This window comes from Pelophylax lessonae, assembly GCF_965119305.1.
Source record: "Pelophylax lessonae genome assembly, chromosome: 1".
Taxonomy (NCBI): domain Eukaryota; kingdom Metazoa; phylum Chordata; class Amphibia; order Anura; family Ranidae; genus Pelophylax; species Pelophylax lessonae.
The window spans coordinates 758,746,423-758,764,442 of record NC_138768.1 but is presented as its reverse complement, the minus strand read 5'-3'; the positions used below and the strand labels follow the sequence as shown (position 1 = coordinate 758,764,442).

The 18,020-nt window shown below is 44.0% G+C and overlaps 1 protein-coding gene across 1 annotated transcript in view; it reads right to left on the bottom strand.

The window, feature by feature from the left end:
- RELL1 (RELT like 1) overlaps positions 1-17,722 on the bottom strand; it is a 106,566-nt gene extending 88,844 nt beyond the window's left edge. The window contains exon 1 of the mRNA XM_082252812.1: positions 17,533-17,722. Within this exon, the coding sequence (XP_082108938.1) occupies positions 17,533-17,599 (67 nt within the window). The 5' untranslated portion in view covers positions 17,600-17,722. The remainder of the gene's footprint in view (positions 1-17,532) is intronic.
- Between the last annotated feature and the right edge of the window lie 298 nt (positions 17,723-18,020).

The window sequence follows — 18,020 nt, the reverse complement described above, 5'->3', positions numbered from 1 at the left end:
AGTACTCACGACCTGTGTAGGCTTTCCTGGGACTGGACCCCTCTCTCTCTCTGCAGGCACACTGGATCCCCACAGCTCAACTCGGCTCTCTCTCTGGACACTCAGGCGACACCCCGAGACATCCACCTTCCTCAGACAGGAGGAGAGACAGCCGCACTCTCCTTCCTGGGACTCTGCTACTGCCAAAGACATTGTGTCACGCACTTCCCTCCATACTTATACCCACTCCCAGAACCCTTTGCAGCATAATCCGCCTTCTGGGGTAGTTACAAGCTGGGATGTGTCCCCTGATTGGTCTTCCCACAATGCCCTATGAGAAGCCTCTCACAGGAGCCAGTGGGGACACTTCTCCCCTCAGCAGGCACATCAGGAAGCCCTGACACTCTACCTAGAGAATCACAACCCTGCTGTTAGGGTGCCACACACACACACACACACACACACACACACATACATACATACACATATATATATCACACACACACACACAGTGCCTTGCGAAAGTATTCGGCCCCCTTGAACTTTGCGACCTTTTGCCACATTTCAGGCTTCAAACATAAAGATATAAAACTGTAATTTTTTTGTGAAGAATCAACAAGTGTGACACAATCATGAAGTGGAACGAAATTTATTGGATATTTTAAACTTTGTTAACAAATAAAAAAAACAGAAAAATTGGGCGTGCAAAATTATTCAGCCCCTTTACTTTCAGTGCAGCAAACGCTCTCCAGAAGTTCAGTGAGGATCTCTGAATGATCCAATGTTGACCTAAATGACTAATGATGATAAATAGAATCCACCTGTGTGTAATCAAGTCTCCGTATAAATGCACCTGTACTGTGATAGTCTCAGAGGTCCGTTTAAAGCGCAGAGAGCATCATGAAGAACAAGGAACACACCAGGCAGGTCCGAGATACTGTTGTGGAGAAGTTTATAGCCGGATTTGGATACAAAAAGATTTCCCAAGCTTTAAACATCTCAAGGAGCACTGTGCAAGCCATAATATTGAAATGGGAGTATCAGACCACTGCAAATCTACGAAGACCTGGCCGTCCCTCTAAACTTTCAGCTCATACAAGGAGAAGACTGATCGGAGATGCAGCCAAGAGGCCCATGATCACTCTGGATGAACTGCAGAGATCTACAGCTGAGGTGGGAGACTCTGTCCATAGGACAACAATCAGTCGTATACTGCACAAATCTGGCCTTTATGGAAGAGTGGCAAGAAGAAAGCCATTTCTTAAAAGATATCCATAAAAAGTGTCGTTTAAAGTTTGCCACAAGCCACCTGGGAGACACAAACATGTGGAAGAAAGTGCTCTGGTCAGATGAAACCAAAATCAAACTTTTTGACAACAATGCAAAACGTTATGTTTGGCGTAAAAGCAACAGTGCTCATCACCCTGAACACACCATCCTCACTGTTAAACATGGTGGTAGCAGCATCATGGTTTGGGCCTGCTTTTCTTCAGCAGGGGCAGGGAAGATGGTTAAAATTGGTGGGAAGATGGATGGAGTCAAATACAGGACCATTCTGGAAGAAAATCTGATGGAGTCTGCAAAAGACCTGAGACTGGGACGGAGATTTGTCTTCCAACAAGACAATGATCCAAAACATAAAGCAAAATCTACAATGGAATGGTTCACAAATAAACATATCCAGGTGTTAGAATGGCCAAGTCAAAGTCCAGACCTGAATCCAATCGAGAATCTGTGGAAAGAACTGAAAACTGCTGTTCACAAATGCTCTCCATCCAACCTCACTGAGCTCGAGCTGTTTTGCAAGGAGGAATGGGCAAAAATTTCAGTCTCTCGATGTGCAAAACTGATAGAGACATACCCCAAGCAACTTACAGCTGTAATCGCAGCAAAAGATGGCTCTACAAAGTATTAACTTAAGGGGGCTGAATAATTTTGCACGCCCTATTTTTCAGTTTTTTGTTAAAAAAGTTTGAAATATCCAATACATTTTGTTCCACTTCATGATTGTGTCCCACTTGTTGTTGACTCTTCACAAAAAATTACAGTTTTATATCTTTATGTTTGAAGCCTGAAATGTGGCAAAAGGTCGCAAAGTTCAAGGGGGGCGAATACTTTCGCAAAGCACTGTACATCCATTTCCCAAAGACGACCTCTAGATATGACGCTGAGCACGTGCACTCAACTTCTTTGGTCACCATGGTGAGGCCTGTTCTGGGTGGAACCTGTCCTGTTAAAACGCTGTATGGTCTCAGCCACTGTACTGCAGCTCAGTTTCAGGGTCTTGGCAAACTTCTTATAGCCTAGGCCATCTTTATGTAGAGCAACAATTCTTTTTATCAGATCCTCAGAGTTCTTTGCCATGAGGTGCCATGTTGAACAAAAGGGTTTGGTGTTCATCGGTGTGCCGATCTATACGCTCCCTGAATGTAATCTCATACAGTACATGCTCAGGCTAAATATTTTGAACAGTTGATGGTATGCCAGCATACTACAACAATGAACTTTACCAGTGTGTGATGGCTTTCTAGCTGTGTTTGGTGATGCCCTTGTCCTGCTTGTCACCGGGTAACTTGATTCTGTCGGAATATTTGGCGTGGGTTTGGTCTTCTCCTCCCAGTATGAGAGAGAGAGTGATAACACCAAATTTAACACACCTGCTCCCTATTCACACCTGACACCTTGTAACACTAACGAGTCACATGACACCAGGGAGGGAAAATGGATAATTGGGTCCAAATTTAGGCATTTTCCCTTAGGGGTGTACTTACTTTTGTTGCCAGCTGTTTAGACATTAATGGCTGTGTGTTGAGCTATTTTGAGGGGACAGCAGACTTACACTGTTATACAAGCTGTACACTCACTACTTTACATTGTAGCAAAGTGTAATTTCTTCAGTGTTGTCACATGAAAAGATATAATAAAATATTTACAAAAATGGGAGGGGTGTACTCACTTTTGTGATACTGTAAATAATTGAGTTGAGTAAAATATGCTGGTGATCAGAAAGGTGAAGTTATTCTGCCTGTGAAAGCAAATATAGAATACACCTGTATGTGATATTTGCTTAAAAGAAGAAATCGCATAAGCATTAAATCAATAAAAATAAAGCAAAGTTCCATACATTCATGTCCTGTATTCGCTTCTCTAAAAAAAAACGTATTGAAAAAGTAAAGAAAATCCCTGCTTTATTCCATGCATTGCAGATTCTCTGCTCCCTGAGCTTTGTAGTTGCTGACTTTTAATTTTTTTTGTGTGGGGGGGGGGGGGGGGGATGGACCTCCTCTTTAATAATTGTGGACATGAACAGAATTGGGGCCTGTGTTTATGACACCAGTTGAGATGCTTCTGAGATCATTTTACATTTGACAGTTCTGAGATCATTTTACATTATTTGACAGGTGCATTTGACCAGCAGTGAACCTCCTGGTCTCCTTTCAAGTTGCTTTAAGTGGTTTATAAATGTCCAAAGACTTGTAGAAGACTTCATAGATACCGTATGTTTATCAGCCAGATTATAGTTACTGATGCCTCAGAAGTACGTTAGGAGTTGCTATTTGAACCTACTGACTGTACATAGATCAGGACATATGACTGTAAACGAAGAGCGAGTTCAGCCTCTCATCACGAGGGCCATGACAGCCTCCAGCACAGGAAACACATGAAGCAGAAAGAGTGACAGAGCTAGACAAAGCATTGTGAGATTGTGGGAGGAGAAGACCAAACCTACGCCAAATATTCCGACAGAATCAAGTGACCCGGTGACAAGCAGGACAATGGCATCACCAAACAAAGCTAGAAAGCCATCACACACTGGTAAAGTTCACTGGCGTAGTATGGTGGCATACCATCAACTATTCAAAATATTTAGCCTGAGCATGTACTGTATGAGATTACATTCAGGGAGCGTATAGATCGGCACACCGATGAACACCAAACCCTCTTGACGTGTTTAGCAAACACATTTCCTGCAGCCTAAACTTAGACTAGTCAGGAAAGTTCCGCCTATGCTTTAGGCAAATCATTCAAGTAAAAATCCTATTCTTTTCTATGTAGTTGGTTTACATCTATGCCCTTCTGCGTAGTGCTCCTCCGAAATTAATTTAAATGGGCTGCCCAACACACCACAAATGAGAAAAAATTGTGAATGCAGAATTTTTAGCAGTGCAGCGCACAGTAGTGTATTGCAATGCACTGCAACAGAAGTGAGAAGGGAAGGTGTATGTTGGGTAACATGTGAGTTCTCAGCCCTCTAGTGTGAGTGGGCCCGTTTACACCTACACATGTACTGCATTACCACATGCACTTCAACCCACATGGAACTGTGCAATCCAGCCTAAGGGCTCATTCATATCAGTACGGAGGACAATATATAGTCATGGCCAAAAATATTGGCACCCGGCTGCAGTTGTATGCAAATCCCTGTGCTCCCGGGCCCAAAGTATTTGTACTTTTGTATTTGTATGCAAACGCGTGACTCGTGGAGCAGAAAAATGCAGTCAAGGCCAAAAATATAGCCAACCCTGCATTTCTATCAGGTAATGCACCATTGCACCCAGAAAACTGTTGCAATTACAAAGGTTTAGGCATTCTCATGTTTATTCCTTTTCTTTGTATTGGTAGGACACAAAAAAGTGGGGCAAAAAGAAGCCAAATCTGACACATTCTACGCAAAACTCCAAAAATAGACTTGACAATATTATAGTCACCTTCACAAAACTGTAAGAAATAATTGCATTCCAAGTTTGTGATGATCCTATAGTTTGTAATTAAACTCACAGTATAGAAATCATACCGCCAACCAGTTAAAATGTCTGTCCACACGGAGCATGGGGAAGAGAAAGAGCAGCATAGAATGGTCTAAGGATTTCAGAACAATTGTGGAAAAGCATGGACAATCTTAAAGCGGAGTTCCGGCCTCGGGGGTCAATTTGAGGTCGCACTTACCTGTAAGAAGAAATACTTACCTTGAAAATTTCTTCTCCAGCGCTGCCATCTCAGGTGTGGGCAGCTGAAGCCACAGCGTCCCTCTTCGTGTCCTCTTCTGTGATGTCGGAGTCCCACAATGCACTGCACCGGCCCCGCTCGTCACTTCCGGTGCAGGCACGGCATCCATGAAGCAGTTTAGCAGTGAATGCCGCGCCTGCACCGGAAGTGACGAGCGGGGCAGGCGCATTGATTCCTGGGAGCAATGACGTTCAGCTCCCAGGAATCATCACAAACTGGAGGCGACGGCGCGGGCCGCGCCCGCAGAGGGAGGAAGTGGAAGGAAGGCGAGTATATTTTTTCTATAATAAGGTAAGTGACCAAAAAAAAAAAAATCGTCACTATCCATTTCTCTTTCAGGTTCCCCTTAGCAAGCGGATGGCCCAAAATCGATTTTGTGGCCGGAACTCCGCTTTAAGTTACAAGTCCATCTCCAGAGATCTTAATGTTCCTGAGTCCACTGTGCACAACATTGTCAAGAAGTTGATAAAGGAAAAGGAATTGGCAGCACTCCAGGTTGAGTCAAAATCCAGATTTATTGACTGGACATCCAAATCATTAAGCACACAGTCAGTGTGTGAAACGCGTCTACCTTGTCACGATTGTCATATTTGGATGTCCAGTCAATAAATCTGGATTTTGACTCAACCTGGAGTGCTGCCAATTCCTTTTCCTTTATCAAGTTTCCACAGAGCCGGGGCATGCACCGGTGTGAGTCATCAGGCAATTACACCACCTTGAGCAGTGAGTTCTTGTCTCTTCAACTGTCAAGAAGTTCACAGCCCATGGCACTGTGCCTAATTTCCCTGGACGAAGAAGAAAGAGAAAAAAAAAAATCAAAACCAAAGACTTTGCCAAAACCATTTTGGAAGAATGTGCTGTGGACAATCAAAACTAAATCACAGCTTTTTGGTAAAGCCCATCATTCAAATAGAAATGAGGCCTTTAACCTCCTCCCACACGGCCATTGTATATAAACGGCCAGGTGGGAGCTCCCTCGTTCTGACTGGATGTTCCAGTACAGGCAACGCTACTACAGCGATCTCCACTAGCTTCTGAGTCCCGTGCCAAGCACCTGCCCTGCTGTACTGTGAACACAGGAGGTTGCGCTCTGCACGGCACTATTCAGGGAACAATTTGCACTGACTGAACGCAAAGCTTTCTCTGATTAGAGGAGGTGGAGAGGCAGGGCGGTGACATCACAGTCTCCACCTCATCAGAGAACACTTTGCATTCTTTAAAAGTCTAACTAACTTTTTCAGGCGCTTTTTTTTTTAAACGCAAAAGCGCTTGAAAAACTTCTCAGTGTTAAAAGGGCTCTAAAGTAAAAACTTTTTTTTTTTTTTAGTTATGGATAGAGTGGAGAGGGATTAGAAACCCCATCCGTTTTTATTGCGGTCTGTGCCCCCGTTACGGAGATTTACCCTATTTGTCTTGTTTACCATTATCATTGAAAGTAAAAGAAAATCCCAAAATATTGGGTTGTACCCAGAAAAGGAATAGAGGGGAAATCTTCCAATGGAGACACTAGTTCTGGGGACCTAGGGGTCCCCAAGAAATTCCCCTAATTTGCAGGGATTTCCACTCACTTCCTGTTTGGCTATAGGACAGGAAGTGAAGGGAAATCTCCACAATGGGACACAGATGGCGAAAAATAAAATACTGACAGGGGTTATATAATCCTCCTATACTCTATCCAAAATGACAAAAACATTTCGCCTATCGTTCTACTTTAAAGAGGTTGTAAACCCTCTCCTGGAATGTGTACCTATAGGTAAACCTTTAATAAGGCTTACCTTACTGAAAATAATCTCCTAAACTTGCACCGATTAGGAGGTATCTACTCAGCCGATGAAGTTATCGGCGCATGCCCTCTGAAGGAACAGCCACCCGTGCCGTTCCTTCAGAGCCCTGTGCCGTGAACGGCGGCTCCCACGCGGGAGTGATGTAATCGCGCCTCCGGCCAATCAGATGGCCAGAGGACGCGAACCAGGACAGCCGAACATGTCAGCCATCCTGTCGCTGAGCGGGCGGCACTGCGGGGGCTTCGTTCTAAGGTAAGTATTTCATAATAAGCTAGTATGCGATGCCTACTAGCTCATTATGCCTTTGCCTTACAGGGTTTATTTTTTTCTTTCTTTCTTTCTTTCTTTCATTTTTTTGGGGAGGGTTTACTTCCTCTTTAAGTAGCTGTAAAGCGTTCCAAAGAATGTCGCTCGCACCGAAGGTGAGCAACCTCCTGTGTTTCGTAAGCAGCAGTGCAGACACTTGGCACGGGACTCAAACTAGCAGCAATCATTTTAATAATAGTGTCTAGACAACGGGCTGGTAGATGGGGGTTTAAAAAAAAAAAAAATAACGCATTCCCGGTTGTTATAGCAGACAACACTGTTTACAAAAGGAGGCGGTAGAAAGGAATTTTAAACATGCTGGCTGACAAGCGGTTAAAGGACCATTATTGACAAAAGACTGTTCTGATAACCGCATGCAGTTGACAAAATGTAAGGATAGTGATCAGTAGTAAAATATTTTGTTTTTTCCTTTTTGTGAATCAAAAAAAGGCACATATTACCATAAATTATTATTTTATGAAAATTAAGTCACACCGCTCCCGAGCTTCATGTGCCTGGGCAAACTGACATGGTGTCCGGCTGCCAAAAGTGTGGCATGCGTTTTTTATTGTTTAGGAACTGCAGATAAAGTATTGTTTTCAAACAGGCAAATCCTTACCATCAGGGAAAACAATACTGAACAAGAACATGAAAAATAAAAAATACTTTAGCTCCTCTCCAGGAGGTTGTCGGATAGAGAAAAGCACCCTGGTATGCAGAGTCTAAAGGGCATGTTTAAAGATCGCTTTTATCTTTGTATAAGATATCCTATTTGTGTAACTGGTTCCAGGGATTAGTAGATTGTTATAAACTTCTCATCTAAGTGCAGCTACACCCAAGAATAAAAATATGTAATACACTGCCGCCTACCAGTCCTTAGATGTGATGGCTGCAATTGCGATTTTCATTGGGTAATCCTGTAAATCTCACACTTCCAGTCATTTCTCTGTATTTATGGAAGTGGTCACACAGGCTGGACTTCTTTGAATGTTCATCTCTATTACATGGCGATTTGATGGGATTAGAGGTTTACAAAATTAGGATAAACGCGTTTGTGCTTTTTCTTCAGCTCACAGTAAGACTCCATTCACATTAACCACTTTACCGCCGGAGGATTTTCCTGCTTTACGTCCAGGCCACTTTTTGCGATTCGGCGCTGTGCGAATTTAACTGACAATTGCGCGGTCATGCGATGCCGTACCCAAACTAAATTAACGTCCTTTTTTTCCCCACAAACAGAGCTTTCTTTTGGTGGTATTTGACCACCTCTGCGCTTTTCATTTTTTGCGATATTAATAAAAAAAAGCGACAATTTTGAAAAATAACAATATTTTTCTACTTTGACAGTTAAAAAATATCCAATATATTCAATTTTTGTCATATATTTAGGCCAAAATGTATTTAGCTACATGTCTTTGACAAAAAAAAATTCTCAATGAGCGTTTAACCGCTTTAAGACCGGAAGGTTTTACCCCATTCCTGACCAGGCCATATTTTCCGATTCGGCACTTCGTTATTTTAACGGACAATTGCACGGTCGTGCGACGCTGTACCCAAATTAAATTGATGTCCTTTGTTTTCCCACAAAATAGAGCTTTATTCTGGTGGTATTTGATCACCTGTGCGATTTTTACTTTTTGCGCTATAAACAAAAAAAAAAAGAGCGACAATTTTGAAAAAATAACAATATTTTTCACATTTTTTTATATGAAAATTCCCCAAAAAAATGTAAAAAATCTAATTTTAACATTTTAGGCCAATTTGTTTTCTGCTACATTTTTTTTTTTTTTTTTTACCAAAAATATCGCAATAAGCGTATTTTGATTGGTTTGCGCAAAAGTTATCGCAGCTACTAACTACGGGAAATTTATGTAATTTTTATTGTTTATTTTTTTTTTTTTTTTTAACTAGTAATGGCGGAAAATCTGGGATTTTTTTTGCGGGACTGCGACATTGCGGCGGACAGATTGGACCCTTGACTGACATTTTTGACACTTTTGTGGGTACCAGTGACATTACTACAGTAATCAGTGCTATAAATATGCAATGTTACTGTAAAAATTACACTGGCAGGGAAGGGGTTAACTTTTATTGGTGATCAAGGGGTTAATGTATGCCTGGTGCTTACTGACGTGTGTGTGGGGGGAGGGGACTGTGTGACACAGGCACAGATCGCAGGTGCAGCTATGCTGAATCCTGTAATCTGTCCCTGTCTGTCACTTGGTGACTTGATCCCCGGCGATCGGGGAAGAGCGGCAGTGATCGCAGCCGCTCCTCCCCTGGCCCGACTCCCGCTGTGACTGAATACAGCGGGAGCCAACCTCCGGCCGGCGGCACGCGTGCGCCGCCCACAAAGGGGAGGGGTCCAGCGACGTAGGTCTACGTTGCTGGACGATAACGAACCACTTTGCCGCAGTACGCTCAATGTGAGCGGTCGGCAAGTGGTTAATGCGTCTCCAAAGTCGCCAGAGTTCCAGTGCGACTTTTAGTCCCGATGCACACATATGCAATGTGGGAACCCTGCGAATTCCCGCATGCATCGCACTTGACTCCCAGACTGTTCACACTGCCATATGGGAATAGCTGGGTGTGTCAGTAGAAAGTTAACGACACCCCAAGATCAGTTCCTATATCGCAGTGCGAGCTGTCAATTCAGACATAATTTGGATAGCATGGGTGTGAACACCCATGCGATCCGATTCTGGTGCGGACCAAAAAAAGCGTCCTGTGAGACTTTGGTCCGAATACAATGCAAATTCAGCCATACAATCTGTATGGCTGAATTCACAACGCACAGACATCGCATGTGATTTGCAGAGCAGTACACTGCGAATTACATGCGATGTCTAAAATCGCATATGTGTGTACCAGCATTTAGGCCCCTTTTTTACACTTGCGCAGCCTAAAAGTCCTAAAGCAATGGCTATGTCTATGGACATCAAAATACATTAAAGTCGGACCAAAGTAGTGCAGGGCCTACATTGAAGTTGCACAGATATGAATGGCACTCATTAGAAATCATGGAGTACAACTTGGCATGCGACTTTGCAGTCACAAGTCGCAGGACAAGTTGCACAAGTGTGAAAGGGGCCTTAAGCGACTTTCCGTTTGACTTTAAAAAGAATTTACACTTAATGGATCTAAGTTACATAAAAAGTCGCACCAAAGTAGTACAGCCACCTTTTCTAAGTCGCACCTTTGAAAGGAGCCATTGGAAAGAATAGGGTGCAACTTGTCATGCGACTGATGTCCAAAATCGCAGGACAAATCGTACAAGTGTGAGAGGAGCGTAAATGACAAGGACGCTGTATTCCTAGCAAGACTGACAGAACATTTTCAGATTGTAGAGAAAATACTTTAGTCTGAAAACAGAAAACGAATGCAGCCACCACACCGGAGGACCAGTAAGCGGCAATTTATTATATCTTTAGATACATTCAGCAATGACACAGACAACAATAAGCACAAGCTTTAATCTTTCCCCTCTCTAGCCAAAATGAAATGTTTTGGATGGGAATTGTGCTTTACCAGCTTGCTTAATGCCTTACATAGGAATACGGTGGCAGAGCGGCTCACCTGCACTGGATCACGTAACTACTACATGATCCAGCACTTCCGGGAAGGGGACACACACAGCCGGTGTTCTGTGAAAAAACCATACCCGTAAAAATTCCATACCCTCGTCACTTCCGGTGCACCTACGTCATTGAACAGCTGAGGAGCTTACAAGTGCGCATGCTCGGAGGGTATGGAATGTTCACGGTAGTGTGTTGTAACGTTACACCGCCTGCGGCGGTTACATTAAAACAGCTCAGCTGCAACAGGAGTCATCTCCGCTCCTACCCCTGTCACTTCCCTGATCTCGGCTACTAAAAGTAAAAGCGGCAGCGGGTCTATGAAAATATAAATCACGGAGCCGAGATCTCCGTCATTTAGATTTCATACACCCGCCGCTTTTACATTTAGTAGCCGAGATCAGGGAAGTGACAGGGGTAGGAGCGGAGATGACTCCTGTTGCAGCTGAGCTGTTTTAATGTAACCGCCGCAGCATGCGCACTTGTAAGCTCCTCAGCTGTTCAATGACGTATCCGGAGCTGTGAGCATGCGCACTTGTAAGCTCCTCAGCTGTTCCATTACGTTTCTGACAGGAAGTGACGTGGGTATGGAATTTTCATGAGGTATGCTTTTCTAATGTTACACCGGCTGTGCTGCGATAAGAGACCCGGTCATATGCAACCCCGCGAGGCGTTTAACTCGCAGGCCAGCCCCCTTCCAGTGGGGTTAAGTCGTGGCTTACCCAGCGTGGAGCTGAGGTCTGCATGCGCTCGCTGGCCAGTCTGGGATGACCACTGGATCTAGATTATCCAGCCCAGTCCGGCATTGTAGATCTCACAGGAAAAAGAAAATCCAGGAGAAAAATATTATATCTAAAAAGGAAAAAACTGCCAGGACCAGAGATCCCAGCAAGGAACTAAGTCCTTACTCCTGACTAGGCAGAAAAAAAAGTACCTATAGAAGTAGAGGGAGTATACCCCCTGGGACTGCCCATAGGCGTAGCCAGATTCTTTTACTGCCTAGTGTCTCACTCCTGTAGGGGGCAGTATAACCCAATTGTTATGAAGATCAGGAGCTGCGTCCGTCAATGAACGAAAGAGAAATAAAAATTCCAGTATACACACACACCATATAGTTTTGGGATGCTATAACTTTCGCACAAACCAATCACTATAAGCTTATTGGGAATATGTAGCAGAATGCATATTGCCTTCAATTATGAAGAAATTTGATTTTATTAATTTTTTATTGGATATGTTTTATAGCAGAAAGTAAAAAAATATATATGCATTTTTTTTTTCTAAATATTCAGTCTTTTTTTCCTTTATAGCGCAAAATATAAAAACCAAGTGGTGATCAAATACCACCAAAAGAAAGCTCTATTTGGGGGGGGGGGGGGGGGCAAACCCTTTCAGTGCAGAAGTGGTTAAATACATATTTCCATGCTGAAAGTAAGAACAGATACTGCTTGAGTTTCAGTCCATGACAAAAGGCAGTACAGGTGTATAAAAGCCAAGTGCCTCTATGTCAGAACAAAGGAAAGAGTATAGGTGTATATCAATTAAAGGAACTAACCCCTCCTATGCTCACCTCCTTTCCAGCAATGCAACATCTGCAAGCTTCCTTACCAGAGCCAACATCTTCTGCCTGGCTGTCTCTTCTGCAATAAAAACTCTTCATGCTCACAAGTTAGGGTTATGATCCCTTCAATGCCCTAGGCCTCATCAACAGAGACATACCTATCCGTACACCCATGCAAAGGGCTGCCATTACCCGCAAAGGATGCACAGGTGTTCCATGCATCTGCATGCAGGCAGTCCCACTGATGTGTTTTGGGATGCAGCAGCTGCACAGCCACAGCCACTGGTCCCAATCTGACAGCCATGCAGGTGTGGGTCCCTGAATGCAAACTCTTTGGAGACACGCATCCACACATCTGTCTAATTGGGACCAGCAGCTGTGTCTATGCAGCATCCCAATAAGCACCCACATCCTGAACAGTACTGCTTGGATCTTGAAGAAGGGGACATAGCCCGAAAGCTTGTCCTGAAAAATTGTATGTTAGTGCAAATAAAAAAAGTATCACGGACAGTACTCAATTGTCTCTGTTCCAAACAAACGAAACAGAACTGAAAGGACGCAAATCGGATGCCAACCTGCTCCCTGGTTGTGGTGCAGTCAGGCAAGGGTGCGCGGAGTTGGCGGAGGTGGGAGTTACCAGGAGACCGGGCTTTTGTCTTGCTCTGAACACTGACTGTACCCAGGATTTTTCACCTTGCTGGCTGGTGTCACACGCGGAGCTGGTGAGAGACAATATCTGCGTGTGATTCTGCACCATTTTGCACACCGATTTTTTTTCTTTCCCATGCAGACGAATGAGGGAGAAACACTTGAAGAAAGCTGTCCCAAGTCGATTAATCGAAACAATAATCGGCCAACATTACCGGGAGGAAGTTGTTTGATTTATCTATGCCTTTTCAGCCTATTCCATGAGAGTGGTTAGGCATGGCTTTCCGGTGAGTGCGTTTTTTGGCCATATTCCCAGCACTGGTGGTGATATCTTGTGGTGATCCTTATATCAGCACGAACAAGACCCTCTTCAGATTGTGGTTTACTATCAAAAGACTTATGAAATTTTATATTATAAGAATGTCTAATCTGTAATTTGATGCCTTTTGGAGATTTTTCCTTGGCTTCTTTATGCACATTAATACAAATTGCCCAAACTTTCGATCCCCACTGTATGTATATATGTGTGTATATATACATTATATATATTTTTTTTTTTTTTTCCAAGAGACCTTGGAGAATAAAATGGCGATCGTTGCAATCTTTTATGTCACACTGTATTTGCGCAGAAGTTTCAAATGCAGTTTTTTGGGAAAATATACATTGTAATGCAGGCCTCGACAAAACCCGGGCGCCAGGTCGCATTTGCGACTAGAATTAGCGACCTGGCGCCTGGGGTGGCCTGCAGAAGGTGTCCTGTCGTTTTTGCACGGACTTCCGCGCACGGAGTGCACGGACTTCCGGGCCGTCCGAAAATTGAGGCCCCCGGCTTTTCGGCCTACTTGAGATGAGAGGCCTCCAATGGGGAACTGGCGCCCTCTTGTGGTGGCCGGGAGTAATGACTGTTGTAATTACTGTTTCCACTGCCTGTTTGTTCACAATGCCATCTCCCTGTCCAGTTAGTTACCTTTGACAGGGAGTGTGGTTATTTATTATTAATTTATTTTTTAAATGTAAAAACTAAATAATATTTTTTTTTTTTTTTTTTAATTATTAAAAAAAATATATTTTTTTTCCAATTATTATTATTAAAAAAATAATAATTATATATATATATATATATATATATATATATATATATATATATATATATATATATATATATATATATATATATATATATATATATATATATAATATTATTATTATTATTTTTTTTTTTTCTCCTCATCGCCATGCCACAGCCGAAGGCCCCTTTCACACGGGCTGTCTGATCAGGTCCGCCTGTCAGTTTTTCAGGCAGACCTGATCGGACCCTTCATTCTCCTCTATGGAGCAGTAATCTGCGGCCATCTGATCCTGTCCGCCAAAAGCAGACGGATGGTGGTTCTATTTTCTATCCATCCCGTGGATCGGATCAGATGGCATCGGATGGAAAGAGACAGACAGTCTGTTTTCATCCAATTGCGCTAGAGGAGAGTGGGGTTCTAGTCGTATTTATGTGTAAATTTAGTATCCGTTTTATTAAATAAAGCTTGGTTGTTAGTTTAAAAAAAAAAAAAACTGGCTCCTAACTTTTTTAGCTGGCTCCTAGATTTCAGGAAAATTTGTCAAGCCCTGTTGTAATGAATTTTAACCTGTACAAATTTTTAAACGTCGCCTATGGAGATTTTAAAGTATCAATGTTTGTCGTCATTCCATGAGCGCGTACAATTTTGAAGCACGACATGTTGGGTATCAATTTACTCAGCGTAACATTATCTTTCACATTATAGTAAAAAAAATTGGGCTCTCTTTACTGCTTTTTATTTTTTTAATTCAAAATAGTGTATTTTTTCCCCAAAGAATTGCGTTAGTAAGACCGCTACGTAAATGCGGTGTGACATAAAATATTGCAACGATCTCCATTTTATTCTCTAGGGTCTCTGCTAAAAAAAATATTATATATATATATATATATATATATATATATATATATATATATATATATATATATATATATATATATATATAATGTTTTGGGGGTTCTAAGTAATTTTCTAGCAAAAAATACTGATTTTAACTTGTAAACAACAAGTGTCAGAAATAAGGCAAGCCGGGTCCTTAAGTGGTTATAAACATCAGGCATGAAATATGAACAAAGCATATCCTTGTGTAGTGTGTACTTGTCTCTATTAAGAATACCAAGTGTCATTTCTGTCTGCTGCCTCATTCCTCTGCTATCAGCATAAAAGCCTCTGACAAGTTTTCCAGACACCAAGAGAGAAAAAAAGGTGACATGGGAGGGAGCCCCAACACACAGCCTGTGGTTGACAGCCTCGCTCTGCTCCTAAAAGCTGTGCGAAGGGGGAGAGGGTGTGTCCCTTCCCTCCAATCAGCTCTCAGAGCTCTGCAGAGTATCACTTCAGCTTTCTGCCCCCTTTTTTTTTTTCCTGCCAGCGTAGAAGTTATAAATTCTGGACTTTGAATAAATGTAGAGAAGACAAGACTGCAGATAGACAAGTACAACTCTTCTGGAGGGCAAGTGGGTATATGGGGTGGGGGGGGCATGATAAATATCAGCGCCCCTTTAACATTGGTGCTCTTTGCCGTGTTTTTCCAGGGTGACAAAAGTGCATGAAAACAATTCCCCAATAAAGTATAACTAAAGACAAAACCTTTTTTTGTAGTTTTGGATAGAGTGGAGATGGATTAGAACCCCTGGCAGCTTTTATTGCTGCCTGTCCCCCGTCACAGAGATTCACTCTATTTGTCCTGTTTACCATTATCATTGAAAGGTAAAGTAAAGAAAGTGCCAAACTTTGGGTTGTCCCCAAAAAAGTAATAGAGGGGGACTTCCAATGGGGACACTATTTCTGGGGGTCTTCATAGTTACATAGTTAGTCAGGTTGAAAAAAGACATCAGTCCATCCAGTTCAACCTATGATGTGTGTGTTTGCTTTTAACCGTACATTGTATACCCGTTCAAAGAATTCTCTTAATTTGCAGGGATTTCCTCTCACTTCCTGTTTGGCTATTGGACAGGAAGTAAAGGGAAATCTCTACAATGGGACACAGATAGCAAAAGAAAAAAATATCTGACATTTGTTATAATCCACCCTTGCTCTATCCAAAATGAAAAAGCACATCAACGTGGAAGAGCCCTTACTAGTAATAAGAAGATCTCCGGACATACAGCCCCAAATCTGATGACAGGAGAGAGATCACATGATGTGTGAGAGTGCCCATCACCACCAATCACCATACACAGGAGAAGCACTGCACCACCACCACCTCTACAGAGCCCATACAGAGGGCATGCAGAGCCCATACAGAGCCCATACAGAGGGCACGCAGAGCCCATACAGAGGGCACGCAGAGCCCATACAGAGGGCACACAGAGCCCATATAGAGCCCATACAGAGGGCACACAGAGCCCAAACAGAGCCCATACAGGGGGCACACAGAGCCCATACAGGGGGCACACAGAGCCCATACAGGGGGCACACAGAGCCCATACAGGGGGCACACAGAGCCCATACAGGGGGCACACAGAGCCCATACAGGGGGCACACAGAGCCCATACAGGGGGCACACAGAGCCCATACAGGGGGCACACAGAGCCCATACAGAACCCATACAGAGGGCACACAGAGCCCATACAGGGGGCACACAGAGCCCATACAGGGGGCACACAGAGCCCATACAGGGGGCACACAGAGCCCATACAGGGGGCACACAGAGCCCATACAGAACCCATACAGAGGGCACACAGAGCCCATACAGGGGGCACACAGAGCCCATACAGGGGGCACACAGAGCCCATACAGAACCCATACAGAGGGCACACAGAGCCCATACAGGGGGCACACAGAGCCCATACAGAGCCCATACAGAGGGCACACAGAGCCCAAACAGAGCCCATACAGAGGGCACACAGAGCCCATACAGGGGGCACACAGAGCCCATGCAGGGGGCACACAGAGCCCATGCAGGGGGCACACAGAGCCCATGCAGGGGGCACACAGAGCCCATACAGGGGGCACACAGAGCCCATACAGAGGGCACAAAAAGCAAACGTTTATTAGATTGCAGCTAACCAAATCTTAGATCTGATGGCCACATTCCTTTTTTTTTTGTCTTTTTTATTTTTTCTCCATCTGGTGATCCAGTCAGCAAGTCTGTTGCTTTTCAAAAGCTCACGCTCTCTATTAGAATGTATCAGTTTACAGAGACAAAACAAACCACACACAACTGACAGGGGCGCTTACAATGATCAGCTTTTATTAACTCAAGTAAGACCATTATCCCAAAAGGAAAAAACAGTTTGCTGTAACTGCTTATAAACTGTGAGCTGGAGATTGGCTTTGTTAGTGTATTTAAATCTGCTAATACATCTAACCCCCCCCCCCCCATAGACAATGCTGCCGCCTGCTGTGCCTCCTGTTCTCACTCCTCCAGAGCTCCTCTAATACAGGAGGTGTGTTCCTGGGCAGATCACAGGTGAAAAAAAGAGGGGGAAACGCCAAAAGAAAAGGTAAGCAGTAATATGGGGAGTCATGTGGCGGGTGTCCCCTGTAATGAGGAGAGAAGTCTCCATAGTAGATGGAGGAGGGGGGGACACACAGGTAAGTCATCTCTGCAGGGTGCCCGGAGAAGTTTTCCAGTCCCCGGGTGTTGCCGCTTCACTTACCGGCACTGCGAGCGACTCTCTGATAACCACCGGGGAGCCATACCGGAGACCTGACCGCCGGAGACATCCCGCTCTCCGCTCACACCGCACTCTGCCAGGTACGGTACTGTCCAGGGAACAGGGCGGGTCAGGAGTGGTGTGGGCGTGGCTCTGACGTACGGCGGACTATCGTTTGAATGTACTCTATGAACTGATGATACTGGGCGGACTATGGCCCCGCCCCCTGCCGGCCCCACTCCGACCTCAGATGCTCTCATTCAGGCTTCTGTTCCGTTGTCCCTCCCCGTGCTCTTCCTCTCCTTCCTCTGTCCCCTCCCACTCCTTCCTCTGTCCCCTCCCTCTCCTTCCTCTGTCTCCTCCCTCTCCTTCCTCTGTCTCCTCCCTCTCCGCTCTCCGTCCCCTCCCTCTCCTTCCTCTGTGCCCTCCCTCTCCGCTCTCCGTCCCCTCCCTCCCTCTCTCTATCTCCTCCCTCCCTCTGTCTCCTCCCT